Consider the following 23,979-nt stretch of genomic DNA (forward strand, 5'->3'; position numbering starts at 1 on the left):
GTCAGTTCGCGACGCTGATGCTGCCGCCTGTCGTATTCAAGATGTCTTCCAAACGATAGGCTTATGGCTTAGCTTGTTTTTAGATCGTTTATTTTATTTACATTTTTGGTTAATTTTGCGTATTAGATGGAGAACGGTGGCTTATCATGAAACTCCGGACTCAGTATGACAGGTACTTAAAGCCTTTTTGCTTGCATTGCTAATGAAATGACATACCGTTAGCCTAGCTAGCTGATAGAGAATATTTGTCACTTGAAGTCTAACGAACAATATACAGTTAGCTATAGTAACTGCCATTAATCTCATCAGTGTCAACAGCCTCTATTTGCCAAAGAGCTGTCAGTGTCAATTGTAATGTTGATCAGACAGCTTGTCACAAAGTTATGTTTCGCTAGCTAAATGCTACCAAACGTTAGCTAATTGTCACTACTTATGTAAACAAAAGAGAAAACAGTTGTTAGACTGGTAGAAAAGTGGGTATTGATATAACGTTACTGGTGATAACACAGCCCTGAATCTTTGACTGTAATTTAGCCAGCCCAAGTAACATTAGCTAGACTGCGTTACAATGGTTTAACGTTATTAAGCTGTCAATAACAACCTGTAGCTAGCTAGTAGGGGAGTAACCTAGTAGTATGTGGCCGGTAGATCTGCGCAATAGTCGGTTGAACGCGGTGTGCAACCTACATTGTCCGAACATCCGAAAGTGCTGGTGGAAAATTGTGTTTTTAGACAGATATTTTTGCATTTTTTGGGATCGGCTTGCCATTAAATCTAGTTAATTAAGATCTAGTTAATCTAGTTCAATCTAGTTAATTAAGTATGCTTTGTAGCCTGAATGGAGGATGCTTTATGTACGACCTGGTGCACTGGGGACACCAGTGTATTACCGGGAAAGCACATAAATTCGAGATGATAGTGCAGATCTATCTGCCACAAGCAGCTGTCTAGCTAGTAGGGGAGAGTGGGTTATGTTTAGCGATTTTTGTTTTTACATTCAGCATCACTCCATCACGGGGAATATACTGTAGTATTATTTCTAACAACGATACCTACATATATTTCAGGATGTTGTGTATCCCTGGAAATAATCAGAATTAATGTAAACATTACAGTTTTGAGAACATATCTTGTCCAAAAAACGTACCCCAAACACAATTCATCAGAATCGCTTATTTGTCTTTTAATAATTCTAAGCACCTTTTAACACAGGCTTAACACCTAACAAACACTTTGTACCTTTTTAAACACTTTTAACATAGGTCAGGCCTTGTTGTTACCTGATATCCCAGCAATAATGTCTTGCATTACACCCGGGAAGAAAACACCAAGACAAGAATACCCCAAGACAAACATTTGACTATCTTAGCCCACACAGCTACAATGATGCACTTTCGTGCTAGGTTTATGACCTCATATGGAAGCTTATAGAGACTCAAAAAGGTTTATAGAACAATCTTACAATTCTGTACTTTGGTTTAGATACAAGCATCATGAAACTACTAACACAATATGTTAATTTGCCTTGGTGAAAATCCGTTTTTTGGACCTCACTTGCTTACCACTTTTTCCATGTGGTTACTTCCTTCAGACTCCATGAAATGATGATATCTTCCTAAATATTTGGTTAAATTATTAATTTAGTCTATTGTTTCCTAAAAACAATGTTGTCTCAACTTACCCCACTCTCTCCTAGGCCTAGCTAACTTAGCAAGATTGTTAGCTAGCACCTGCACGTTATAACTAGGCTATATCCTCTGTCTCTCCTCTTTACCTCAAACAATTTATTTGTTGAAGGAGTGATTCCAGAAGAACGTTGAAATCGAGGGAATCACCAACTGTGATGCAACCTAACTCCAGCGAGGTAGGTGCCCATCAGGCAGGAAATGGCTTGTCCCTGACTATACAGCCAGAGCTACTGACCAGGACACCAGCAGGGGCTACCGGGGGCTCTGTCATCCCAGAGGCCAGTGATGAAGTCCGGGTACCTATTCTCTCCAGTGGGCCCGGGGAGCCCAGTGGAGGAGGAGGAGGGGCATCATCCCGTAGGTCCAGAGCCAGTTCCAGAACCAGTTCCCACTCCCATTCACATGGTGGGGGACACCAGCACTCTCACAGTGAGCCCAGTGAGACAGACCCAGCTGATGCTGATCTGGAGTCAGGGGAGCCCAGCACCTCGTTCTCAGAACTGCGCTACCTCTTCCGCTGGGTTCAGAAGAGTCTTCCTTTCATAATCATCCTCGGTGCTAAACTAGTCATCCAGCATGCCCTAGGTAAGTTTCAGGTAATTATAACATTTACAGTCAGGAACAATTTTCTATTTATCTAGTAAGGTTATCTGACATCTCTTCCATGACTTTGTTGCAGGTCTAGCTGTTGGAGTTGGCTTGTTTACAACTTTTCTTTATGCGAATAAGAACATTCAAACCCAAGTCTTTCTTCAGGTAAGTCACTAATGGAAGAAAATATATAGTACCAGTCAAAGGTTTGGACACACCTACACATTCAAGGGTTTTTCTTTGTTTTTACTATTTTCTACGTTGTAGAATAATAGTTAAGACGTCAAAACTATGAAATAACACATTTGGAATAATGTAGTAACCCAAAAAGTGTTAAACAAATCAAAATATATTTTATATTTGAGGTTCTTCAAAGTAGCCACCCTTTGCCTAGTCTTGGCATTCTCTCAACCAGCTTCATGAGGAATGCTTTTCCAACAGTCTTGAAGGACGGCAGGTAGCCTAGTGGTTAGAGGGTTGGACTAGTAACAAGATCAAATCCCCGAGCTGACAAGGTAAAAATCAGTCGTTCTTTCCCTGTTCCTAGGCCACCATTGAAAAGAAGAATTTGTTCTTAACTGACTTGCCTAGATAAATAAAGGTTAAAAATAAGGAAGTTCCCACATATGCTGAGTGCTTGTTTGCTGATTTTCCTTCACTCTGCGGTCCAACTCATCCTGAACTATTTCAATTGAGTTGATTGTGGAGGACAGGTCATCTGATGCAGCACTCCATCACTCCTTCTTGGTCAAATAGCCCTTAGACAACCTGGAGGTGTTTGTTGAAAAACAAATAATAGTCCCACTAAGCTCAAACCAGATGGGATGACGTATCGCTGCATAATGCTGTGGTAGCCATGCTGGTTAAGTGTGTCTTGAATTCTAAATAAATCACGACAGTGTCACCAGCAAAGCACCATCACACCACCTCCTCCATGCTTCATGGTGGGAACCACACATGCGGAGATCATCCGTTCACCTACTCTGCGCCTCACAAAGACACGGCGGTTGGAACCAAAAAATCTAACATTTTGATTCATCAGACCAAAGGACAGATTTCCACTGGTCTAATGTCCATTGCTCGTGTTTCTTGGCCAAACAAGTCTCTTCTTCTTATTTGTGTGCTTTAGTAGTGGTTTCTTTGCAGCAATACGACCATGAAGGCCTGATTCACACAGTCTCCTCTGAACAGTTGATGTTGAGATGTGTCTGTTACTTGAACTCTGTGAAGCATTTATTTGGGCTGCAATTTCTGAGGCTGTTAAGTGAACTTATCCTCTGCAGCAGAGGTAACTCTGGGTCTTCCTTTCCTGTGGCGGTCCTCATGAGAGCCAGTTTCATCATAGCGCTTGATGGTTTTTGCGACTGTACTTGAAGAAACTTTCAAAGTTCTTGAAATGTTTCTGATTGACTGACTTTCATGTCTTAAAGAAACAATATCTTCTGTATACCAACCCTACCTTGGCACAACACAACTGTTTGGCATCAACACATTCAGAAGGAAAGAAATTCCACAAATTAACTTTTAACAAGGCACACCTGTTAATTGAAATTCATTCCAGGTGACTACCTCATGAAGCTGGTTGAGAGAATGCCAAGAGTGTGCAAAGCTGTCATCAAGGTAAAGGGTGGCTACTTTGAAGAAGCTCAAATATAAAATATATTTTGATTTGTTTAACACTTGCTTTGGTTACAATGTGATTCCATATATGTTATTAAATTGTTTTGATGTCTTCACTATTATTCTACAATGTAGAAAATAGTACAAATAAAGAAAAACCCTTGAATGAGTAGGTGTGTCCAAACTTTTGACTGGTTCTGTATATTCTCAATTTATACATCCATTGCTTTAATTTATACTCATTCCTCAGTCTGAATCTGATCGTCTTCAGTGTATTTCTCCTCAGGATCGTCGGTCAAAAATAGAGTGCGTATGGCTGCTCCTCTTCCTGGCGTCCTCCACACTTCTGCTTTACTACACATTTCTCGCTGAGTCACTTTACTATTGGTAAGTTTCCCCTTACTTCACATGCTCACAGCAGACCAGAATAGAATCAAAATAATTATACACAATATGTGGAAATTTGCCTTTGGCTTCACAGCGTGGTATGATTAATACACAAAACTGACAAACATTAAAAACATCAGGACTGGGAGCATAATACATAATCCACATCCTCTCATTCATCTTTCCCTGTCTCTTTCTCAGCCTAATTTTCCTGAGCCCAGCTGTTGAACCCCTGGGTTTCTGGGAGGTCCTATGGGCGGTGGGTGTCACCAACTTTATGCTCAAGTTCTTCTTCATGGGGTTCAAGTGCCTTATCCTACTGCTACCATCTAACCTGGTGACATTCAGAGCCCAGGTAAGCAAGGAAGGATGCTCTCTCTCCCTCTCCAGGTGTTTGATAAGGCCCAGTCGGGCTCGTTGGCTAAAAAGGTACTGGCCTGAACAGAATTTCTAGTGTCCTGGACATGGTGCAGTTAAAATCAGGGCCTAAAACCAACGTTTAGTCCACCAGCCACTGTGGCAGGTAGATTTTAAAAAATCTAGCGTCGTCCGAGTTAGTGGAGGGTTTGGCCAATCTAGCCACTCATACAGTATTTATTTTTTTACTTGCCCAAAAAAATTTCTGCAATAAATTACAAAAAAACAAGAAAAAAAACAGATGGACATGCTTTGTAGTGATGTAGTAAATTGCAAAAAAAATTGTTTGACCAAAATATCACAGATAAAAATGTCCTGTGCTCTCCCTTTAAGGGCGGGAGGTTACTGTGGCTATGAGGGAATTCAAGCAAACCATCAGTGACAGTGTGCAGATCGATGTGTCTTCGCTAGCAGTTGAGGCAAACTCAAACATTGAAAAACAACCTAGTTAGTGTAAATGGCCAAGAAACACACAAGGACAAAGTCTCACTTTAGTAGACTTTCAAGGAAATTAGACCATATCAGTGACGTCACTAGACATTCAGAACATCCGGGGCTCAGTCCTGAAGACCTGGGGCTGAATCCTGTGTGACCGAAATGAAGTGCCCCGCACGCTAGCAGTGAACATTTTGCAGAAACATAACGCTATGTTGCATATCTCGCTGCTTTCTTCCATGCTCTTTGTGATGCAAATAATTAACACTTCTTAATATTAATTCAATGGAATATGGTGTCAATAATATATTTTTTAAATCTATTAGCAAGTACAAAATACAAGTGCATGACTATATCGTAATTTTCCATGAAGAAAAATAGTTAAACCATGTCCAATATTTGATTGGCAATAACAAAAAAGCCTCATGTTGATGTTGGTCACATTACTGCTAACTAATGTGAGCTAGTCATGCTGTGCGCACTGTGCAGTTCCAAAATAATAACGCAGGCACCAAATACACTTAAATCATGATTTTATCATATTTGTGGTAATAAATCACAGATTCAAGGTCAATTAGCTACAGGACAATATTTATACCTACAAAAAACAAATAGACCCCCTGCAACACCCCTGTAGTAATAATTTTACACACATTTACATACCAGAATGCAATCCTTTCTCCAACTAAATATTCACAATGTTTGAAGTTATATTACACTGTACTAGGATGTTAGTCCATCCATAAAGATTAGACATTTCCCAAGCGTGTTAGTATGTACAGTGGGGCAAAAAAGTATTTAGTCAGCCACCAATTGTGCAAGTTCTCCCACTTAAAAATATGAGAGAGGCCTGTAATTTTCGTCATAGGTACACTTCAACTATGACAGACAAAATGAGAAAAAAAATCCAGAAAATCACATTGTAGGATTTTTTATGAATTGATTTGCAAATTATGGTGGAAAATATGTATTTGGTCACCTACAAACAAGCAAGTTTTCTGGCTCTCACAGACCTGTAACTTCTTCTTTAAGAGGCTCCCCTGTCCTCCACTCATTACCTGTATTAATGGCACCTGTTTGAACTTGTTATCAGTATAAAAGACACCTGTCCACAACCTCAAACAGTCACACTCCAAACTCCACTATGGCCAAGACCAAAGATCTGTCAAAGGACACCAGAAACAAAATTGTAGACCTGCACCAGGCTGGGAAGACTGAATCTGCAATGGGTAAGCAGCTTGGTTTGAAGAAATCAACTGTGGGAGCAATTATTAGGAAATGGAAGACATACAAGACCACTGATAATCTCCCTCGATCTGGGGCTCCACGCAAGATCTCACCCTCAAAATGATCACAAGAACGGTGAGCATAAATCCCAGAACCACACGGGGGGACCTAGTGAATGACCTGCAGAGAGCTGGGACCAAAGTAACAAAGCCTACCATCAATAACACACTACGCCGCCAGGGACTCAAATCCTGCAGTGCCAGACGTGTCCCCCTGCTTAAGCCAGTACATGTCCAGGCCCGTCTGAAGTTTGCTAGAGAGCATTTGGATGATGCAGAAGAAGATTGGGAGAATGTCATATGGTCAGATGAAACCAAAATATAACTTTTTGGTAAAAACTCAACTCGTCGTGTTTGGAGGACAAAGAATGCTGAGTTGCATCCAAAGAACACCATACCTACTGTGAAGCATGGTGGTGTAAACATCATGCTTTGGGGCTGTTTTTATGCAAAGGGACCAGGACGACTGATCTGTCTAAAGGAAAGAATTAATGGGGCCATGTATCGCGAGATTTTGAGTGAAAACCTCCTTCCATCAGCAAGGGCATTGAAGATGAAACGTGGCTGGGTCTTTCAGCATGACAATGATCCCAAACACACCGTCCGGGCAACGAAGGAGTGGCTTTGTAAGAAGCATTTCAAGGTCCTGGAGTGGCCTAGCCAGTCTCCAGATCTCAACCCCATAGAAAATCTTTGGAGGGAGTAAATAAATTCATAAAAAATCCTACAATGTGATTTTTCAGGATTTTTTTTCTTCAGGATTTTTCAAAAGTGTACCTATGATGAAAATTACAGGCCTCTCTCATCTTTTTAAGTGGGAGAACTTGCACAATTGGTGGCTTACTAAATACTTTTTTTGCCCCACTGTATATCTTTGTCAATTGTCATGATGCATTCTATTTTGGGTCACTGGCCTCCTAAACCAGGTATGTAGACGTCTTCATGCACTGAAAGATCTCTCATAGCTGTTAACTGGGATTGTCAGCGCGGCCTGTATGATTGCCTTCAGTGATGGGAACATATCAAGGTCTAACAATTTATACACACAGGACATGTCAGAAGTGACATCTTTCTTCTTTTGAGAGGTAATGTTTAGCAAGGACTACTTCCTCTTACTTGAGAGGAATGTGCCTTGTTTGTCTTGTGTGGGCCTCCCGTCTCTCTATGTTCTCATGTGTTCTTGCTCTGTCCTGTCTACTCCCCTCTCTTCCTTGCTGTCTAAAGTACTGCTTTCCTAGATCTGCTATGTTATTACAGAGATGGCATAGTATCAGTGCCGTAGCAATATGGAGTATTCTGAACACACACACAGAAGCAATATACTGTACGCGGACACACAATATGAACAACAGGCAAATAATGTTTACCTGAATTGAGGGGATCATTTCTGTTCCTTAATGATATTAGCAGTTCACTCAATCTTAAACATGATTAACATTCAACTGTCTTACCCTTCACTAACCACAATACCTGTGTTCTCTCGCTTTGGAAACAAAATCGAAATGTGTGCAACCATGTGGCAAAACAGTTTAGATTGTTAACATGTAAGCTATATTTCATCGCCAATGTTTATTGAAAACAAATACATTTGCACAATGACCACTTGTTGTTTCAAATACATCATTACAGTTGTTGGTTAGCTAGTTAGCAACATTTTTAGACATATTTGCATTGACAGGAAATCATGCTGAAATAAGCCACTTACCCAGCTAGCAATGAGGAATCGGCCCAGAAGCGGCCCTCTTCCGGGGGCCAGAACTGATTGAATCGGCCCGGTGTCGGACTCTGTCCGGAATCAAAATGAATGACTGCCCAGAATTGGCCCAAGTACATCGGGTCGTTTCCGTCTACCGGAATTTAGCCGATCCCCCCCAGAATTGGCTTGATGCAAATTTTTATAAATACAGCGCGATGGGTCAAGGACCAAATCCTCCACTAACTCGGCCGACGCTGGGCCAATTGAGCATCGCCTCATGGGTCTCCCGGTCACGGCCGACACGTGTGTTGAACCAACATCTGAAGCAGTTTGCACTGCGATGCAGTGTCTTAGACTGCTGCGCCACTCGGGAGGCTCCATCCTCAAAGTTTTTAATGCTTATCAGTTGCCTTGCACAGAGTATCAAAATACTAAATTACTATTTAATTTCAATTTAAATTGTAATTTTTGATCACAGAAACAATGGAAAAATAAATAATTTAATGTTGATTACACGGGCTCCTTTTATATAATTATCTGCCAGAGAGTAGCCCCAATTGGCCCGAGCCCCAAGTAATACATTTGGGCCAGATTACTCTCACCGGAATAGTCCTGAGCTCAATCCCCGCATCCTAGCCATAAGTAATACGGCCTAAGGCGGCCTAGACTCGGCCCACATGACGTCGGCCAAGTCTGACTCTCAGCCGAGTGCCCTGACTCTCAGAAGGAATCGGCCCAGATCCACTGCGCTAGCTGGGTATGATTCCCCATGTGGCAGTGTCATTCTTGCTAGCAATCTGGCCATACAGAATCACAACAGACTGATTTATGCCCAATGGAAGTGCGCACATCATTTTCGTGACGTTGTCACCCAACTCATCTACAGTGCCTTGCAAAAGTATTCATCCCCCTTGGCGTTTTTCCTATTTTGTTGCATTACAACCTGTAATTTAAATCGATTTTTATTTGGATTTCATGTAATGGACATACACAAAACAGTTGGCAAAGAGGTATTGTAGCCCTAGAATTAGCTGGTATATAGGCCTAGTTCGAGGCTAGCTCAAGGCTAACTGGTGCTTGCTTTGGGCCAGAGGTGTTAGCTAACAGTAGCCACTCGGTTGTAGCTAGCTAGCTGCGATGATCCGGTGTAATGATCCAGAGCGGCAGGAATCTGGTGATGTGGTAGAGAGAAGCAGTCCGATATGCTCTGGCTTGATATCGCGCTGTGCAGACTGGCAGGTATTGTCCGAGCTAAAGCTGGCTGGTGTCCGAGCTAAAGGTGAAGACTGGTAGCCGTGGCTAACAAAGACTAGTTAGCTGGCTAGCTCCTGATGGAGGTTCTTGACCGTTTTCTAAAGAAAGATAATCTATCTGAAGAAGAGGAGTCTGTGTTCAGGTCTTTACAACTAGAATTAGAACAGACTTACACGGATCTGGCAAAGGGCACCTTTGTAAGGTCAAGAGCAAAATGGATTGAAGAGGGGGGAAAAAACACTAGTTACTTTTTTGCACTTGAAAAGAGAAACTACAGGAGAAAATCTATAACTGCACTCAAAATTAACGATGTTTTATGCAAAGGTCCCATTACAATATCATCATTTGTCAATTCCTTTTATGTAAACCTTTACAGCTCTCAATTTCAGGAAGATGGTTGTGAAAGTTACATTTGCCACATTCAGAATTGTGTCCCTGTAATTGAGGATGATTTCCACTCAGTTTGCGATTCACCTGTTCATCCGCCAACTCCTGGACAGTCTGTGGTGCAACGTGGCGTTGGTGGATGGAGCGAGACATGATGTCCCAGATATGCTCAATTGGATTCAGGTCTGGGGAACGGGCGGGCCAGTCCATAGCATCAATGCCTTCCTCTTGCAGGAACTGATGACACACTCCAGCCACATGAGGTCTAGCATTGTCTTGCATTAGGAGGAACCCAGGGCCAACCGCACCAGCATATGGTCTCACAAGGGGTCTGAGGATCTCATCTCGGTACCTAATGGCAGTCAGGCTACCTCTGGCGGGCACATGGAGGGCTGTGCGGCCCCCCAAAGAAATGCCACCCCACACCATGACTGACCCACTGCCAAACCGGTCATGCTGGAGGATGTTGCAGGCAGCAGAACGTTCTCCACGGCGTCTCCAGACGCCACGTCTGTCACATGTGCTCAGTGTGAACCTGCTTTCATCTGTGAAGAGCACAGGGCACCAGTGGCGAATTTGCCAATCTTGGTGTTCGCTGGCAAATGCCAAACGTCCTGCACGATGTTGGGCTGTAAGCACAACCCCCACCTGTCGACGTCGGGCCCTCATACCACCCTCATGGAGTCTGTTTCTGACCGTTTGAGCAGGCACATGCACATTTGTGGCCTGCTGGAGGTCATTTTGCAGGGCTCTGGCAGTGCTCCTCCTACTCCTCCTTGCACAAAGGCGGAGGTAGCGGTCCTGCTGCTGGGTTGTTGCCCTCCTACGGCCTCCTCCACGTCTCATGATGTACTGGCCTGTCTCCTGGTAGCGCCTCCATGCTCTGGACACTACGCTGACAGACACAGCAAACCTTCTTGCCACAGCTCGCATTGATGTGCCATCCTGGATGAGCTGCACTACCTGAGCCACTTGTGTGGGTTGTAGACTCCGTGTCATGCTACCACTAGAGTGAAAGCACCGCCAGCATTGAAAAGTTACCAAAACATCAGCCAGGAAGCATAGGAACTGAGAAGTGGTCTGTGGTCACCACCTGCAGAACCACTCCTTTATTGGGGGTGTCTTGCTAATTGCCTATAATTTCCACCTGTTGTCTATTCCATTTGCACAACAGCATGTGAAATGTATTGTCAATCAGTGTTGCTTCCTAAGTGGACAGTTTGATTTCACAGAAGTGTGATTGACTTTGAGTTACATTGTGTTGTTTAAGTGTTCCCTTTATTTTTTTGAGCAGTGTACAAGACAAATTCTTCATTCACAAATTCTACATTATTTCAATTAAATATTTCAAGTAGAAAATTCCTTATTTGTATTTGTTGTTGTTGTAGTGGGGATAGTAACATTAGCCATCTCAAAAAAATTATGCTTTAAGGAAAACTATTCAATATAATCACATAAAAAAGTATGCATTAAGGTATCTGTAATAAAATAAATGTGGCAAAAATGAATGTAGAAAATAATACATGAATTTACAGTCGTATGAAAAAGTTTGGGCACCCCTCTGAGGCTGCATAATAATTTACTCTGTCGTCACAGAAAATGATCACAGTGGCATGCCATTCATTTTCTAATAAAAGCTGAGTACTGGGGTATTGTCCAGACAAAGATTTTTAGTGTAGCAATATTAAGTTGTATAAAATTAAATGAGATGTGAAAAAAAGGCTATGCAAAAATATGGGCACCCTTGTCATTCTGTTGATTTGAATACCTGTAACTACTTAGCACTGATTAATTGGAACACACAATTGGTTTGATGAGCTCATTAAGCCTTGAACTTCATAGACAAGTGCATCCAATCATGAGAAAATGTATTTAAGGTGGCCAATTGCAAGTTGTTCTCTTTGACTCTCCTCTGAAGAGTGGCAACATGGGGGCCTCAAAACAACTCTCAAATGACCTGAAAACAAAGATTGTTCAACATTATGGTTTAGAGGAAGGCTACAAAAAGCTATCGCAGAGATTTAAGCTGTCAGTGTCCACTGTGAGGAACATAGTGAGGAAATGGAAGACCACAGGCACAGTTCTTGTTAAGGCCAGAAGTGGCAGGCCAAGTAAAATATCGGAGAGGCAAAAGGCGAAGGTTGGTGAGAACGGTCAAAAACAGTCCACAGACCACCTCCAAAGACCTACAACATCATCTTGCTGCAGATGGTGTCACTGTGCATCGTTTAACAGTTCAGCGCACTTTGCACAAGGAGAAGCTGTATGGGAGAGTGATGCGGAAGAAGCCTTTTCTGCACACACGCCACAAACCGAGTCGCTTGAGGTATGCAAGCGCACATTTGGACAAGCCAGCTTAATTTTGGAATAAGGTGCTGTGGACTGATGAAACAAAGATTGAGTTATCTGGTCATAACAAGGGACGTTATGCATGGTGGCAAAAGAACACAGCGTTCCAAGAAAAACACTTGCTACCCACAGTAAAATTTGGTGGGGGTTCCATCATGCTGTGGGGCTGTGTGGCCAGTGCCGGTACTGGGAATCTTGTTAAAGTTGAGAGTCGCATGGATTCCTCTCAATATCAGCAGATTCTTGGGAATAATGTTGACGAATCAGTCACAAAGTTGAAGTTACGCCGGGGCTGGACATTTCAACAAGACAACGACCCAAAACACTGCTCAAAATTTACCCGGACATTTATGCAGAGGAACAAGTACAATGTTCTGGAATGGCCATCCCAGTCCCCAGACCTGAATATCATTGAGAATCTGTGGGATGATTTGAAGCGGGCTGTCCATGCTCGGCAACCATCAAACCTAACTGAACTGGAGAAGTTTTGTAAGGAGGAATGGTCCAAAATACCTTCATCCAGAATCCAGACACTCATTAGAGGCTATGGGAAGCATCTAGAGGCTGTTTTTCTTTTTTAGCAAAAGGAGGCTCTACTAAATATTGATGTGATTTTTCTATTGGGGTGCCCAAATGTATGCACCTGTCTAATTTTGTTTTGATGCATATTGCACATTTTCTGTTAATCCAATAAACCTAATTTCACTACTAAAATATTACTGTGTCCATCAGTTATTTGATGTATCAAAATGAAATTGCTGATCCAAACACCCAATTATTTATAAATGGAAATAATGGAAATTGTCAGGGGTGCCCAATCTTTTTCATACGACTGTATATAGCTCAGGATTTCCGTAAACTGGTAATAGTCAGCATTTGGACAATTTAAAAACGAAATACATGTCAAAATATAATTGGCACTAGTCAATTGCAACAAAAATCCTAATCCCATAAAGTTTTTTAGCCTATTCATTGACGGAAATACCAGTTGATGTAAATACATTTGACCCATCATGGTTTGGGCTCCTGAGTGGCGCAGCGGTCTAAGGCACGGCATCTCAGTGCAAGGGCTGTCACTACTGTCCCTGGTTCGAATCCAGGCTGAATCACATCCGGCTGTGATTGGGTAGTCCCATAGGGCGGTGCACAATTGTTTATCAACATATCAACATTTTAAGCTAAAGGTTCTGATCTGTTACATCAGACTCATTGCTTTAAAAAAAATGTATATAGCCTAGGCCTACTGGTTGTATGAATTTTGGATCTATCGTCGCACAACTGTACAAGAGTCTGTTTGGGCTATTTATTTTTTGACAAGCTGACTAATAGAATAGGTCAACTTTTCTACTATGGGGGATAGTAGATTGACATAGGCTCATAGGCGGCGTGCCCATAAAAGCTAGGGGAAGCTATGCTTTCCATCAGTAAATTTAATTAAATTGCCAAAATTATATAGCCTAATTAGCTTACTCCTGTCAATACAGAAATAAATACAAATCATTCAAAAAAGGCTACCAAATCATTATTTGGCCAGAGAGGATCATAAGCTTCCCCTAGCCTTAAAAAAACAAAATGATTATTTTAAATCACATTGCCTACAGTCGGAGGGAAAGGCTGCACACACTGCAAATACCACATAGAGTTGCGACTGTCTGTGAAAAGAGGCCCAGCCAGGCATATCGCAATATTTCAAAATTCAATTGTGGAAAAACATAGTTTGGAAAGTAAATTGCTATTGCTGTAAAGAGAAAACAATGAAAAGACTAATCTGTCTTTTAGTTATCAAAATTGGCAATTGAGCGAACAACAGTCGGCCTATAGTCTATCTTATTGGCACCAGAGGAGAGCATCGGTCATATCTCTAGTGAGTGCACACTGTGCATATTCACTCTTTATCATTGTTGGGTCAATGCCACTTAAAAGTTTGTTTTTCAGACAGTAATCTACTAGTGACTTTGCTGTTCTTTACTCTTCTTTATTGTTGGCTGAAGAAAAGTAATGTGGACAGTTATTTGAACTTCTTCAAATTTCGTGTTAAAGACACGTCATTGCATCCTGGACTTGCATGTTCTGTTAAGATGAATTACCATAATGTAAATGTGGTTTCTGTCATTCTGAGCACCGTGGGTGGACGCCCTAATCATGTTGCCCACCCAATGCATAGGCCTATGGGTCCTGTACATTTCTCATAACCGAAACCCAGCTATACCCTGCTAAGCATCCATAATATTTTTTTAAATGGTGGGGGAGTGCTACGATGGAGGTGAGGTGGCATCAAAACAGAGCCTCATCTAGTGTATATATAAATCAAGAATGCTAGGTTTTTATTTTTTAAATTGTCCTTTTGCAGACTATCAACAGTAGCCACTAGCCAGTCTATTGTTAGTATGTTCACTTTTGTGAATCAATTTTCCTTAAATGAATAAGCTCAGTGAGTGGATTGATGAGCGCTTCTTTTTACTCTGGACAGCTTGCGTGTGCTGTGTGAACGCGCCAATTTATGTACTGCTCCAGTGCTCGAGAAGTTGTGACTCGTGAGGAGCGTGGTTGAATGAACAGCCAATCGTATTGTTCAAATACAAAAAGCCTGATTTTTGGTGTGATCTTTCACCATTTTGGAGGGGATCAACAGCGGGAAAGCATTGATTCACTCATGACTCGCTGTCCCCAGGGGCGGTGGTACATGCTGATTGAAGAGGTGGGCCAGGTGTACCAGTCTGTGGCCCCCATCCCCCTCTGGTTACGCTACCTGATCACCTACCAGGAGGTGGATGGCAACACTGGCCTCACCCTGGGAGTCCTGCTGGCTCTGGTCTACTTCATACTCAAGGTGGCTGACCTACAACTGTACCACATATCATGGATCAAATATGGATGCTTCAAAATGGCTCATTTAGTAGAGGAAATTATTTGTTATTTACACCTTTTGTTTAAATGTACTAAACTCTTACTTTTTCAATTCAGCTTTTAGGATTGTATGGACAGTGGGGGTCTTTCCAGAAAACTGTGAGGCTATTTCTCAGTGGCGAGGTACAGTACTTTAAATAGATCAACATGTCAAAAATGTTCTTAGTGGTGGTATGTGGGTTGCCTGACAAGTGACTACTTGTCTTGAACAAAGCTTGTTCATGTATAGATCAGGTCAGTATAATGTGGACCCTTGTAAGTAGTTTGGATCTGTGTTGTTTGTTGACTGTGTGGGATGGTAACATGTGTTGTTGTTCCTCCTCAGCACACGGGGGCAGCAGCCACCAGGAGCCAGTGCAGTGAGGCTGGGGACATCTGTCCTATCTGTCAGGCAGAATACAGGAACCCTCGAGCCCTCCTGTGTCAGGTAAGATACACCACCACATTACTGCAGAATAAACATTGCAGACTTTTTTGAACTTGTACCTTTTTACTCTTTAACCAGTTACCAGGCACTAGGAACCTGGTATCTGAGGCTACACACACATACAGAACTGCCTGTATGTGCTTTATTGTAGCATGGTTTGATTGAGGATGCTTGTTTATTTTCTCTCTCTCAATAACAGCATATTTTCTGTGACGAGTGCATTGCTCTGTGGTTTAACCGGGAGAAGACGTGTCCACTCTGTCGCACGGCCATCACAGACAAGGTCCACAAGTGGAGGGACGGGGCCACCACACCTTACCTCCAGATCTACTGACCGAAAGAGATGATGAAGGAAAGTGGAGAGCCTATGACTTACGGACACTGTTTGCGATGTGTGAATGACAGTTGCATTGACCGCAATACTCCACTCCTCATTGGCTTGTTAAGCTGATGACCATATTGTTCCTCCATTCATTAAGGGCTGTGCCCACTACTTGCCAACGTCAGTAAGGTCACATAAAATTTGTGATTGGGATGCATTCAGCACCGTGGCATGTTACTGCAACTCCCTCTCCGACCATCACTTTTCTACACAAATAACTGACTGACTGAAGTTGGTTCTCTCTCTGCATGGCCCCTTTTGCTGTTTTTAGTTGATTTTATTTTCAAACATGTATCTTTTGTTATCATGATCTGATTTAATCATGTTTTGTTTTGACGGCCAGCCTAGAAGAACAGAACAGACAGCCTCTGTCTTTATTAGACAGAGTTGTCAGGGAATAGCCTGATCCCAAATCAGTTTGTGCTTTTTTGCCAGCTCCTTCCTTTGTCAATGTCACGCCAATGACCATAGAGGGCGGCAAGACAACACAAACAGATCTGGCACCAGGCTAGTCAGGGAATACCTGGAGGTTCCTTCTACCGGTAAATAGGGGTGGGGTGAGGGATATTTAAATTATAGTAGTATTTTAATCAGATGTATTATGTCACTCCCTTCAAAGTTAGAACAAATGTGGATCACACGTGTTATGTTTTGTGTTTGGTAGATACCCAGTCTTTCAAACACTTCTCTCTTTGAGTTGCAAAGGTTCCAACATGTTGCAAAGGGATTCCATTCTGTGTCTGAGAGGCAGTCCGGATAGACCGAGGTGGTTAAAGAACTAAATGTACTCTCCTCCTTGGGAAGCAATTACAAACACAAAGGTTGATGATATTTAAAAGTTATTCATTTGGGGGGCTTCTTATTTTCAGATTAAGTCTGATATCTCTGCTTTTTAAGATTTGTTTTCCAGATGACAAATATGCAACACAACTGATTGTTGTGAGATTGGTTTGATCCATAAATTATTTTTCTAAAGTGATGATGCAGTTGCATTCTTCCACTCTGGTTTTTAAAAGGATGTATCTATTTTACTACCATATTTCATTATGTAGTGAAACCATTTCATGTTTTTCATCCATAAAGTCTTTCCATCAACAAATTAAATAAAATATAAAATGCTTTTTTATTATTTTTATTATAGCCTACTAATAATTGGCCCTGAGCATTTACACGAATTATATAATAATACATTAACCTGTTTAAGCTTGTTATGAACCAACTTTGTTTTTCAGTTATTTACAATCCTATTTGTCTTTAGAATGAAGAGTGCAGAGGTCTTAGGGACACACAGAAAAGCATAAATCTATCCTCTTCCTACCATCCATTGGCTGTTCTTAGTATTAACTATTGTCCCATTTGGACTGTCATATAAGTGGACTGGAGGCATATAGTTGGGCGAGTCCATATCTATACAGGTGAAGGAGACCAGTGAGTGTCAGCTAAGTTTGGATGTTCTCAAACACAATCATGTTTTCTAAGCTCTCAGAGGCACTGCAGTCAATGGCTGTTTGAGAGCATCAATACTGTGATGTATGATGGGTAAATTGTGACAGACTGTTCTACAAATAATATTGACTAGTTATTTAGGATGCAAGATGATTCGTAGTCAGTGATTTGCAGTCAGTCTCAACTCACCTCTAAAGTTGGCTGCAATGTCGAACGCGCCCAGTAACTTGGGTCAGGGCAACCAAGGGCTCTATCAAAGGTTATGGACATACTGACAAGTACATGTCTCTAAGCCATAGCCGTGGGGAGTAGCGGTGCTGAAGGGGCTGCAGCACCAAATATTTTTACTGGACGATATAGACCTCTGCAGCGCATTAATGGAGATTGTAAATGCTGCATATCCGCTAAATCGGAAATTACCGTTTACATTTCTAGCGAGCAATCTGTAACGCTTCAGAAATACAGATTGAATTGAGCCCCTAGTCAGTACAAAGTAAACAATCAAATATTATTTTAGCCGCCTCCCGAGTGGCGCAGTGGTCTAAGGCTGTGCCATTTGAGATTCTGGGTTCAGCCTCTGTCGCAGCCGGCCACAACCAGGAGACCCATGGGGCGGCGCACAATTGGCCCAGCGTCGTCCGGGTTAGTGGAGGGTTTGGCCGGCATGTCCCATGGCGCACTAGCGGCACCTGTGGCGGGCCGGGCGCATTGCACGGTAGCACGGTCGCCAAGTGCATGGTGTTTCCTCCGACACATCGGTGCGGCTGGCATCCGGGTTAAGTGGGCATTGTGTCAAGATGCAGTGCAGCTTGGTTGGGTTGTGTTTCGGATGACGCAAGGCTCTCGACCTTCACCTCTCCGGAGTCCGTACGGGAGTTGCAGCGATGAGACAAGACTAACTACCAATTGGATAACATGAAAAAGGAGTACAAATATATTTTATATTTTAGCCAGCCACCACAGCAGGAATAACACATTAAATAATCGATCATGTCACCAGAATACTACCCTCGATATTTATGGAAAAAGATCATCAAGATCGCCGATCACTTTCACCATCCTGTGAAATTAATCATTTGTTTAATTGCCTAATAAACTGCATGGTTTCCCGAGTCATCGTGGGAGGACCATACACCGTATGGTTATTATATCAGTTGCGCATAATTAATTTTACAGACACAAAAATATTTAGAATTTTCGTTTTTTGTGGCATTTTGTCCAACTGTAACAAACTACGTGTTTGATTCACAGCTGTCCTGTTTTTTTTATGTGGCATGACTTTCTTTTACCTGCATAAAAACTGGATGGAAACGTGGTTACTGTTACCTCAAGTCATTGTCTTCTGGACATTCCTGGCAACCGTTATGAGAGTTGACCAGTAACTTTGCATAATCATTCCAGGTTGCACTAATCACTCTCACAGGCTTCAAATCAGCAACACCTTTTATTTTGTTCTCATCCATCCACTTTACATGATATTACAAATGGAATAAATACAGGGATGAAATATTGACTCAGATTAAATGTTTGCAGCAGTCTTCTAATGAGTTGATTAATCAAGGTATGTTCCCATTTGTATACTTTTCAAAGGCCCTCAAGCTACAAACCACTTGAGATGAATCCCACTCAGATCATTATGATCATTTTAGTATTTACCAGGTTAGAGGAGCATCATTTAGAGACTACACTACTAGAAAGAAACACATGGTCCAATTATCTTCCTGTCTCAATAGCATTCCATACACATCTGCAAATATATACAGAATTGCAATTATTTTAAAATCTCTCTCTCACACACACACACACACACACAGCCCATATTTCCAACACTCGACAGGCATCTTAAAGTTCAAAATCAGAATGAAAAGAACCAGGTAAAAGTTATCAAAAAGTTACTTTCTGAACATGTCCATAGCACAATATAACTCTATTGTAGTACAATAAATATACTAAAACATTTAGGACATTGTAGTTTGGAATAAAGAATTAACTGCTGCATTTGAGGTTTCTCAAGAGAGATATTCATATGATAACCATATGCACATATCTACAAATAAATAAAAGGAACAAAATAAAGTCATCATTTACAAAAGATCCATGCGCGCCAAACATACAATTGACTATGCAATAAATACATTTTTTGCATAGTGGAACTGATGCAGTAAGGGAAAAAAATAATTCACCATAGAAGTTGTTGATTGTTAAAAATGTATTCAAAGCTAAGCCATGGTCAATATGGAAGTTGCTCTGAAGCAGACCAGACATCCTCTCCAATGGAACCTGAAGATAAAGGGTTGATGATAATAATGTCTATTTTAATAAACCTCAGCAGTCTTGGAATAGGAAATCCTCTGTCAGGATACACATTCACCCAGAAGTTTTTTTTTTTTACCCATCCAATTGTTTTGAACAGGATGTAGGTTTGTAGAGGGGGACACGCCACTCAGTCATAGAGTAGGTCCCAACATTTTTTTTTTTTTACCTTTAACTAGGCAAGTCAGGTAAGAACAAATTGTTATTTACAATGACGGACTACACCAGCCAAACCCGGATGATGCTGGGCCAATTGTGGGACGCCCTGTGGGACTCCCAATCATGGCCGGTTGTGATACAGCCTGGATTCGAACCAGGGTGTCTGTAGTGACGCCTCAAGCACTGAGATGCAGCACTCAAGCACTGAGTGGCGCACTTCTAGAGATCAACCCAAATAAACTGCCTGGTTCAAAATTGAACAGAATAGTACAACTGTTTGCTTATTGAGTGACTTTAAAAAAGTAAAATGTTAACATTTTCATTTTTCAAATAACAGATCCATTTGGTTAAGTATGACCATTCTCCTGGTTGTGTGAACACTGCCTTCAGCTAGATGGAACCTTATAGTTGGGATTATTATTCATTTTACTAAGTTTCATGTTTGGGGAAGAGGATCAAATGGCTTTTCTCCAGAGGCGCAGTTAAAGACCACATACATACAACACCTTCAAGTCACCACACATTTCAAACAATCACTAGTTCAAATGGAACCAGCATAGCGGTACAGCCCTACTGATATCACCAAGGGTTCAAAAGACTGAGGGAAGAATCTGTGAAGCACCTAGGCAGGTGCATTAGACAAACGTAACCTGGCGATAAGCTAAACACAAAAGGCAGTGATGAGAATTTGGCCTTGGTGCTTTCCTTCTTTCAATTCAAAAGACGAGCCCTCGGTTTATATCTGACAATAACACATTTCCTGGATTCACAAAAATAATAGGTCCATAATATTATAATAAACCTGCATGCATCTTAACCGTGAACTCATATGGGTCATCTGAGTAAGTGACACTCGAAAAGGCATTTTGAGTCAGTTTACATCCGATGTACTACATGCAGAGACAGACAGAAAGGTTTTGTCTCAAACGAGAGATCCAGTCAGAAGACAGATGGTGCAGGAGGTGTTGCATTCAGCTGAAATAGCATACACCGTGTTTTTCTGTCTGCTTCTAGCTGCACCTCCTCCATCAATGACACCACACTAGGGTCATGTTCAGTAAGGCTCACGGAAATCTGTTCTCATTGGACGAGTTCAGATTGCACCTTCCTGTTTAATTCAGTTTCAATACTGGTTCTACCTACTGAACACAGGATTTATCCTGACAGGATGTGACAAAGCAGAAAAAAAAGTCTTTGTGGATTCCATCTTTTTTTTTTATGGAACAATGTAGCCTAATATACTATAGCATGAGTTCATGTGTTCATTGTAATTTTCTCCATCTATACCGTATCCTGTAAAAAGGAAGCAGAGGCATTTAAAGGGGAAATCCTCTCCACCCTTTCAGCCTTAAAGTCTATTACACGGCTTCAGAAATCAATAACGTCTCACTCCTGGTGAGGAAAATCATTGCTGCATGAGTAACACTGTCTGTCCCCACTCACCCAAAGTACAAAGCACCAGTATATCATATGAGAAGCTATCCCAGTGGAGCACACAAGTATCAGGCAGCAGCACTTCTCTCGTCTCTTGCTGCAGCTACACCCTACTGGGCATTAGGAAGTAGTCAAGACCTTTCGTTGTCTGACTAAAGTTCTAATTGGTGGGAGGGAGTTCTCTCCCTCGTCTCCCTAACAGGAGACTGCTATAGTTTGTTTATATCTGCTAGGGTAGAAAGCCCCATGTGGCTCCCAAGCTGCTCAAAAAGGGAAAGATAGGAGAGGGAGGCAGAGATGGAAGGTGCATCTGGAGGAGCTGGTGATTGGTGCCGATGGTCGGCGCTCCGTCAGTCATTTCTTTAAGGCTTTTAAAAGAAAAAAGAAAAGAAAAAAAGGGGGAGGAGGAATTAGAAAAGAGGAGTTCTAGATGGAGCCGAGCGTCATAGATTCATCCGGAGGTGCTCGGGATGTTTGGACATCAGGGGGTAGGCCTGCTTCTTGAAGGGGCCGCCTGTGGTGGTGTTGCCAGAGGGCTTTTTGATGGGCAGGGGGGCAGACACCTCAGTAGCTTTAGAGCTCACATCCATCTGCTCCACACCAACCTCCATGGGCTGGTCTCCAGACCCAGAGCCCCCAGGGGACAGCAGGGATGAGACTCTAGCTTGGGTGGGGGCCCGGGGCCAGCAGTCCCCCCCAGCAAACTTCACTGGGCTGAGGGAACAGGACATTTGAGTACCGACAGGGGCAAGGTAGACCATTAGAATAGTGACATTTTAACAGAGAGGATAAATCCCAGTAGAAGTGAGTACCAGAATGATACTGGATTCAACAACTGCTGGGCAGGACAACTTCATGTAAAAATGCAAGTTCTACACAAACCTAAAGGAACATGAGACAAAACAAAAAGCACTTACCTCACTGGTGTTCTTGGGCTTCCCAGAAACCTTCTTGGTGAGCGGACTTTTTGCTCAAAGGGGAATTTCTCCTTGACGTTTTCAAGCACAGAAGGGGCTACATACGTAAAGCCCTGTGGGAAGGAGGTCACATGGAAGATTATTTTCAGGCTCATCAAGGTCCATTACAACACAGAACAGAGGAGATGAGCAATGACACTCATTAAACTACATCATGCAATGTGGCCAGACAGTCAACGGTTTCCAGTACAAAATAAAAAACAGATGCATTACCCATTTCTCGTAAGAACAATATTTTTTTGCCAAAAAATAAAAAAATAACCACTCTAGCTTATGCCTAGACGTGTGCGTGCAGCCATGCACACAGTAAAACACACATGCCCACAAACACGAAACCAAATGGACTGAGCACAGTAAGCAGCCTACCAGGAAGACTTGATTGGCACTTTCACTGAGCGTGGAGTCATCAGGGCTGTCAACAGGAGTCTGGCTGGTGAACTTGGAGTCAAACTGGCTCACGTCATCAGCTGATTGCTACAATGGAAGGAAAGGAGGAAACCTGTTGACCTCCAGTCTCTGTGGGTCATGGAGGACTTGGGAAGCACAGGTGTTCTTCTTCACAATGAAAATTCTATGAATAAGGAATGATGGCTCACCAGAACAGGCTTGAATGGAGGCTCCACTTTGCGAGCGAGAAGTTCGTCCCATTTAATATGCCTGAAGAATGGGTGGGACTGGAGACGAGAAAAAAGCTACATTAGAGGGTGTCCCTCTTCACCAACATTGTAATAATCCTGCAACAGGTGCCATGTTTTGACTGTATCACCTGAATTTCTGAGGCGTCTCCTGGGCCCGCCCCCAGCCGTAACGAGGCGTTGCGTTTTAGCAGCTGGAACAGAGAGTTATGTTAGTCTGCTCCTTTGTTTTCATTTGACCCGACTTGTGTTACATTTGACAATCAGAAGATGAAATGCCACCCAAAAATGAATTTATTAAAACTGGAAGAGTTTAACATCTAACACAGTGAAACGCTTACCTTTTTGAGAAGGTCCCTGGCTTCTTGTGTGAGGTAAGGTGGCAAGTTCAATTTACACTTTAAGATTTTGTCAATGGTCTTCTTCCTGTTTTCACCAGTGAATGGTGGCTGTTGAGTAACAAAAAAAGTATGTTCCACAACAATAGCCATAATGTCCGCGCGGTTAAATATCAAAATGTAAAAAGATGATGCAGTCTTGTATGCAGGCTATATTATGTGTATTTCTTGGAGGAGTTGTACTCACTGCTCCTGTCAGCATGTCATACATGAGAGCTCCCAGGCTCCACCAGTCTACAGCCCGGTTGTGTCCACTCCTCATCAGGATCTCTGGGGCCCTGGAGTGACAGAGGGGAGAGGAATGGGTAGGCCTATCCATTGTGCAACCAAACCCTATACAATGTAGAGGTCGACCGATTATGATTTTTCAACACCGATACAAATTATTGGAGGACCAAAAAAAAATATCGGATACCGATTAAAATTGGCCGATTTCTATTTCTATTTGTAATAATGACAATTACAACAATACTGAATGAACAATGAACACTTATTTTAACTTAATATAATACATCAATAAAATCAATTTAGTCTCAAATGAATAATGAAACATGTTCAATTTGGTTTAAATAATGCAAAAACAAAGTGTTGGAGAAGAAAGTAAAAGTGCAATATGTGCCATGTAAAAAGCTAACGTTTAAGTTCCTTGCTCAGAACATATGAAAGCTGGTGGTTCCTTTTAACATGAGTCTCCAATATTCCCAGGTAAGAAGTTTTAGGATGTAGTTATTACAGGAGTATTTCTCTCTATACCATTTGTATTTCATATACCTTTGACTATTGGATGTTCT

The 23,979-nt window shown here is 42.0% G+C and overlaps 2 protein-coding genes across 3 annotated transcripts in view; one reads left to right on the forward strand and one right to left on the reverse strand.

The window, feature by feature from the left end:
• Window positions 1-19,655, forward strand: LOC109892737 (E3 ubiquitin-protein ligase RNFT1-like). The gene is made up of 9 exons (XM_020485482.2): window positions 1-172; window positions 1,798-2,273; window positions 2,368-2,444; window positions 4,186-4,286; window positions 4,488-4,641; window positions 14,782-14,940; window positions 15,075-15,140; window positions 15,343-15,444; window positions 15,644-19,655. The coding sequence occupies exons 1-9, from the start codon at window positions 147-149 to the stop codon at window positions 15,776-15,778; spliced, it is 1,296 nt and encodes a 431-aa protein (XP_020341071.1). The 5' UTR covers window positions 1-146; the 3' UTR covers window positions 15,779-19,655.
• The window catches only part of LOC109892738 (ribosomal protein S6 kinase beta-1), an 11,414-nt gene continuing 6,132 nt past the window's right edge, over window positions 18,698-23,979 (reverse strand). For both annotated transcript variants that reach the window (XM_020485484.2, XM_031826639.1), the window contains 7 exons: window positions 23,376-23,466; window positions 23,132-23,239; window positions 22,922-22,984; window positions 22,752-22,829; window positions 22,522-22,629; window positions 22,096-22,208; window positions 18,698-21,892 (listed from right to left, as the gene is read on the reverse strand). In XM_020485484.2, the coding sequence (XP_020341073.1) occupies window positions 21,622-21,892; window positions 22,096-22,208; window positions 22,522-22,629; window positions 22,752-22,829; window positions 22,922-22,984; window positions 23,132-23,239; window positions 23,376-23,466 (832 nt within the window). In that variant the 3' untranslated portion in view covers window positions 18,698-21,621. The remainder of the gene's footprint in view (window positions 21,893-22,095; window positions 22,209-22,521; window positions 22,630-22,751; window positions 22,830-22,921; window positions 22,985-23,131; window positions 23,240-23,375; window positions 23,467-23,979) is intronic.

This window comes from Oncorhynchus kisutch, linkage group LG6 (genome assembly GCF_002021735.2).
Source record: "Oncorhynchus kisutch isolate 150728-3 linkage group LG6, Okis_V2, whole genome shotgun sequence".
Taxonomy (NCBI): Eukaryota; Metazoa; Chordata; class Actinopteri; order Salmoniformes; family Salmonidae; genus Oncorhynchus; species Oncorhynchus kisutch.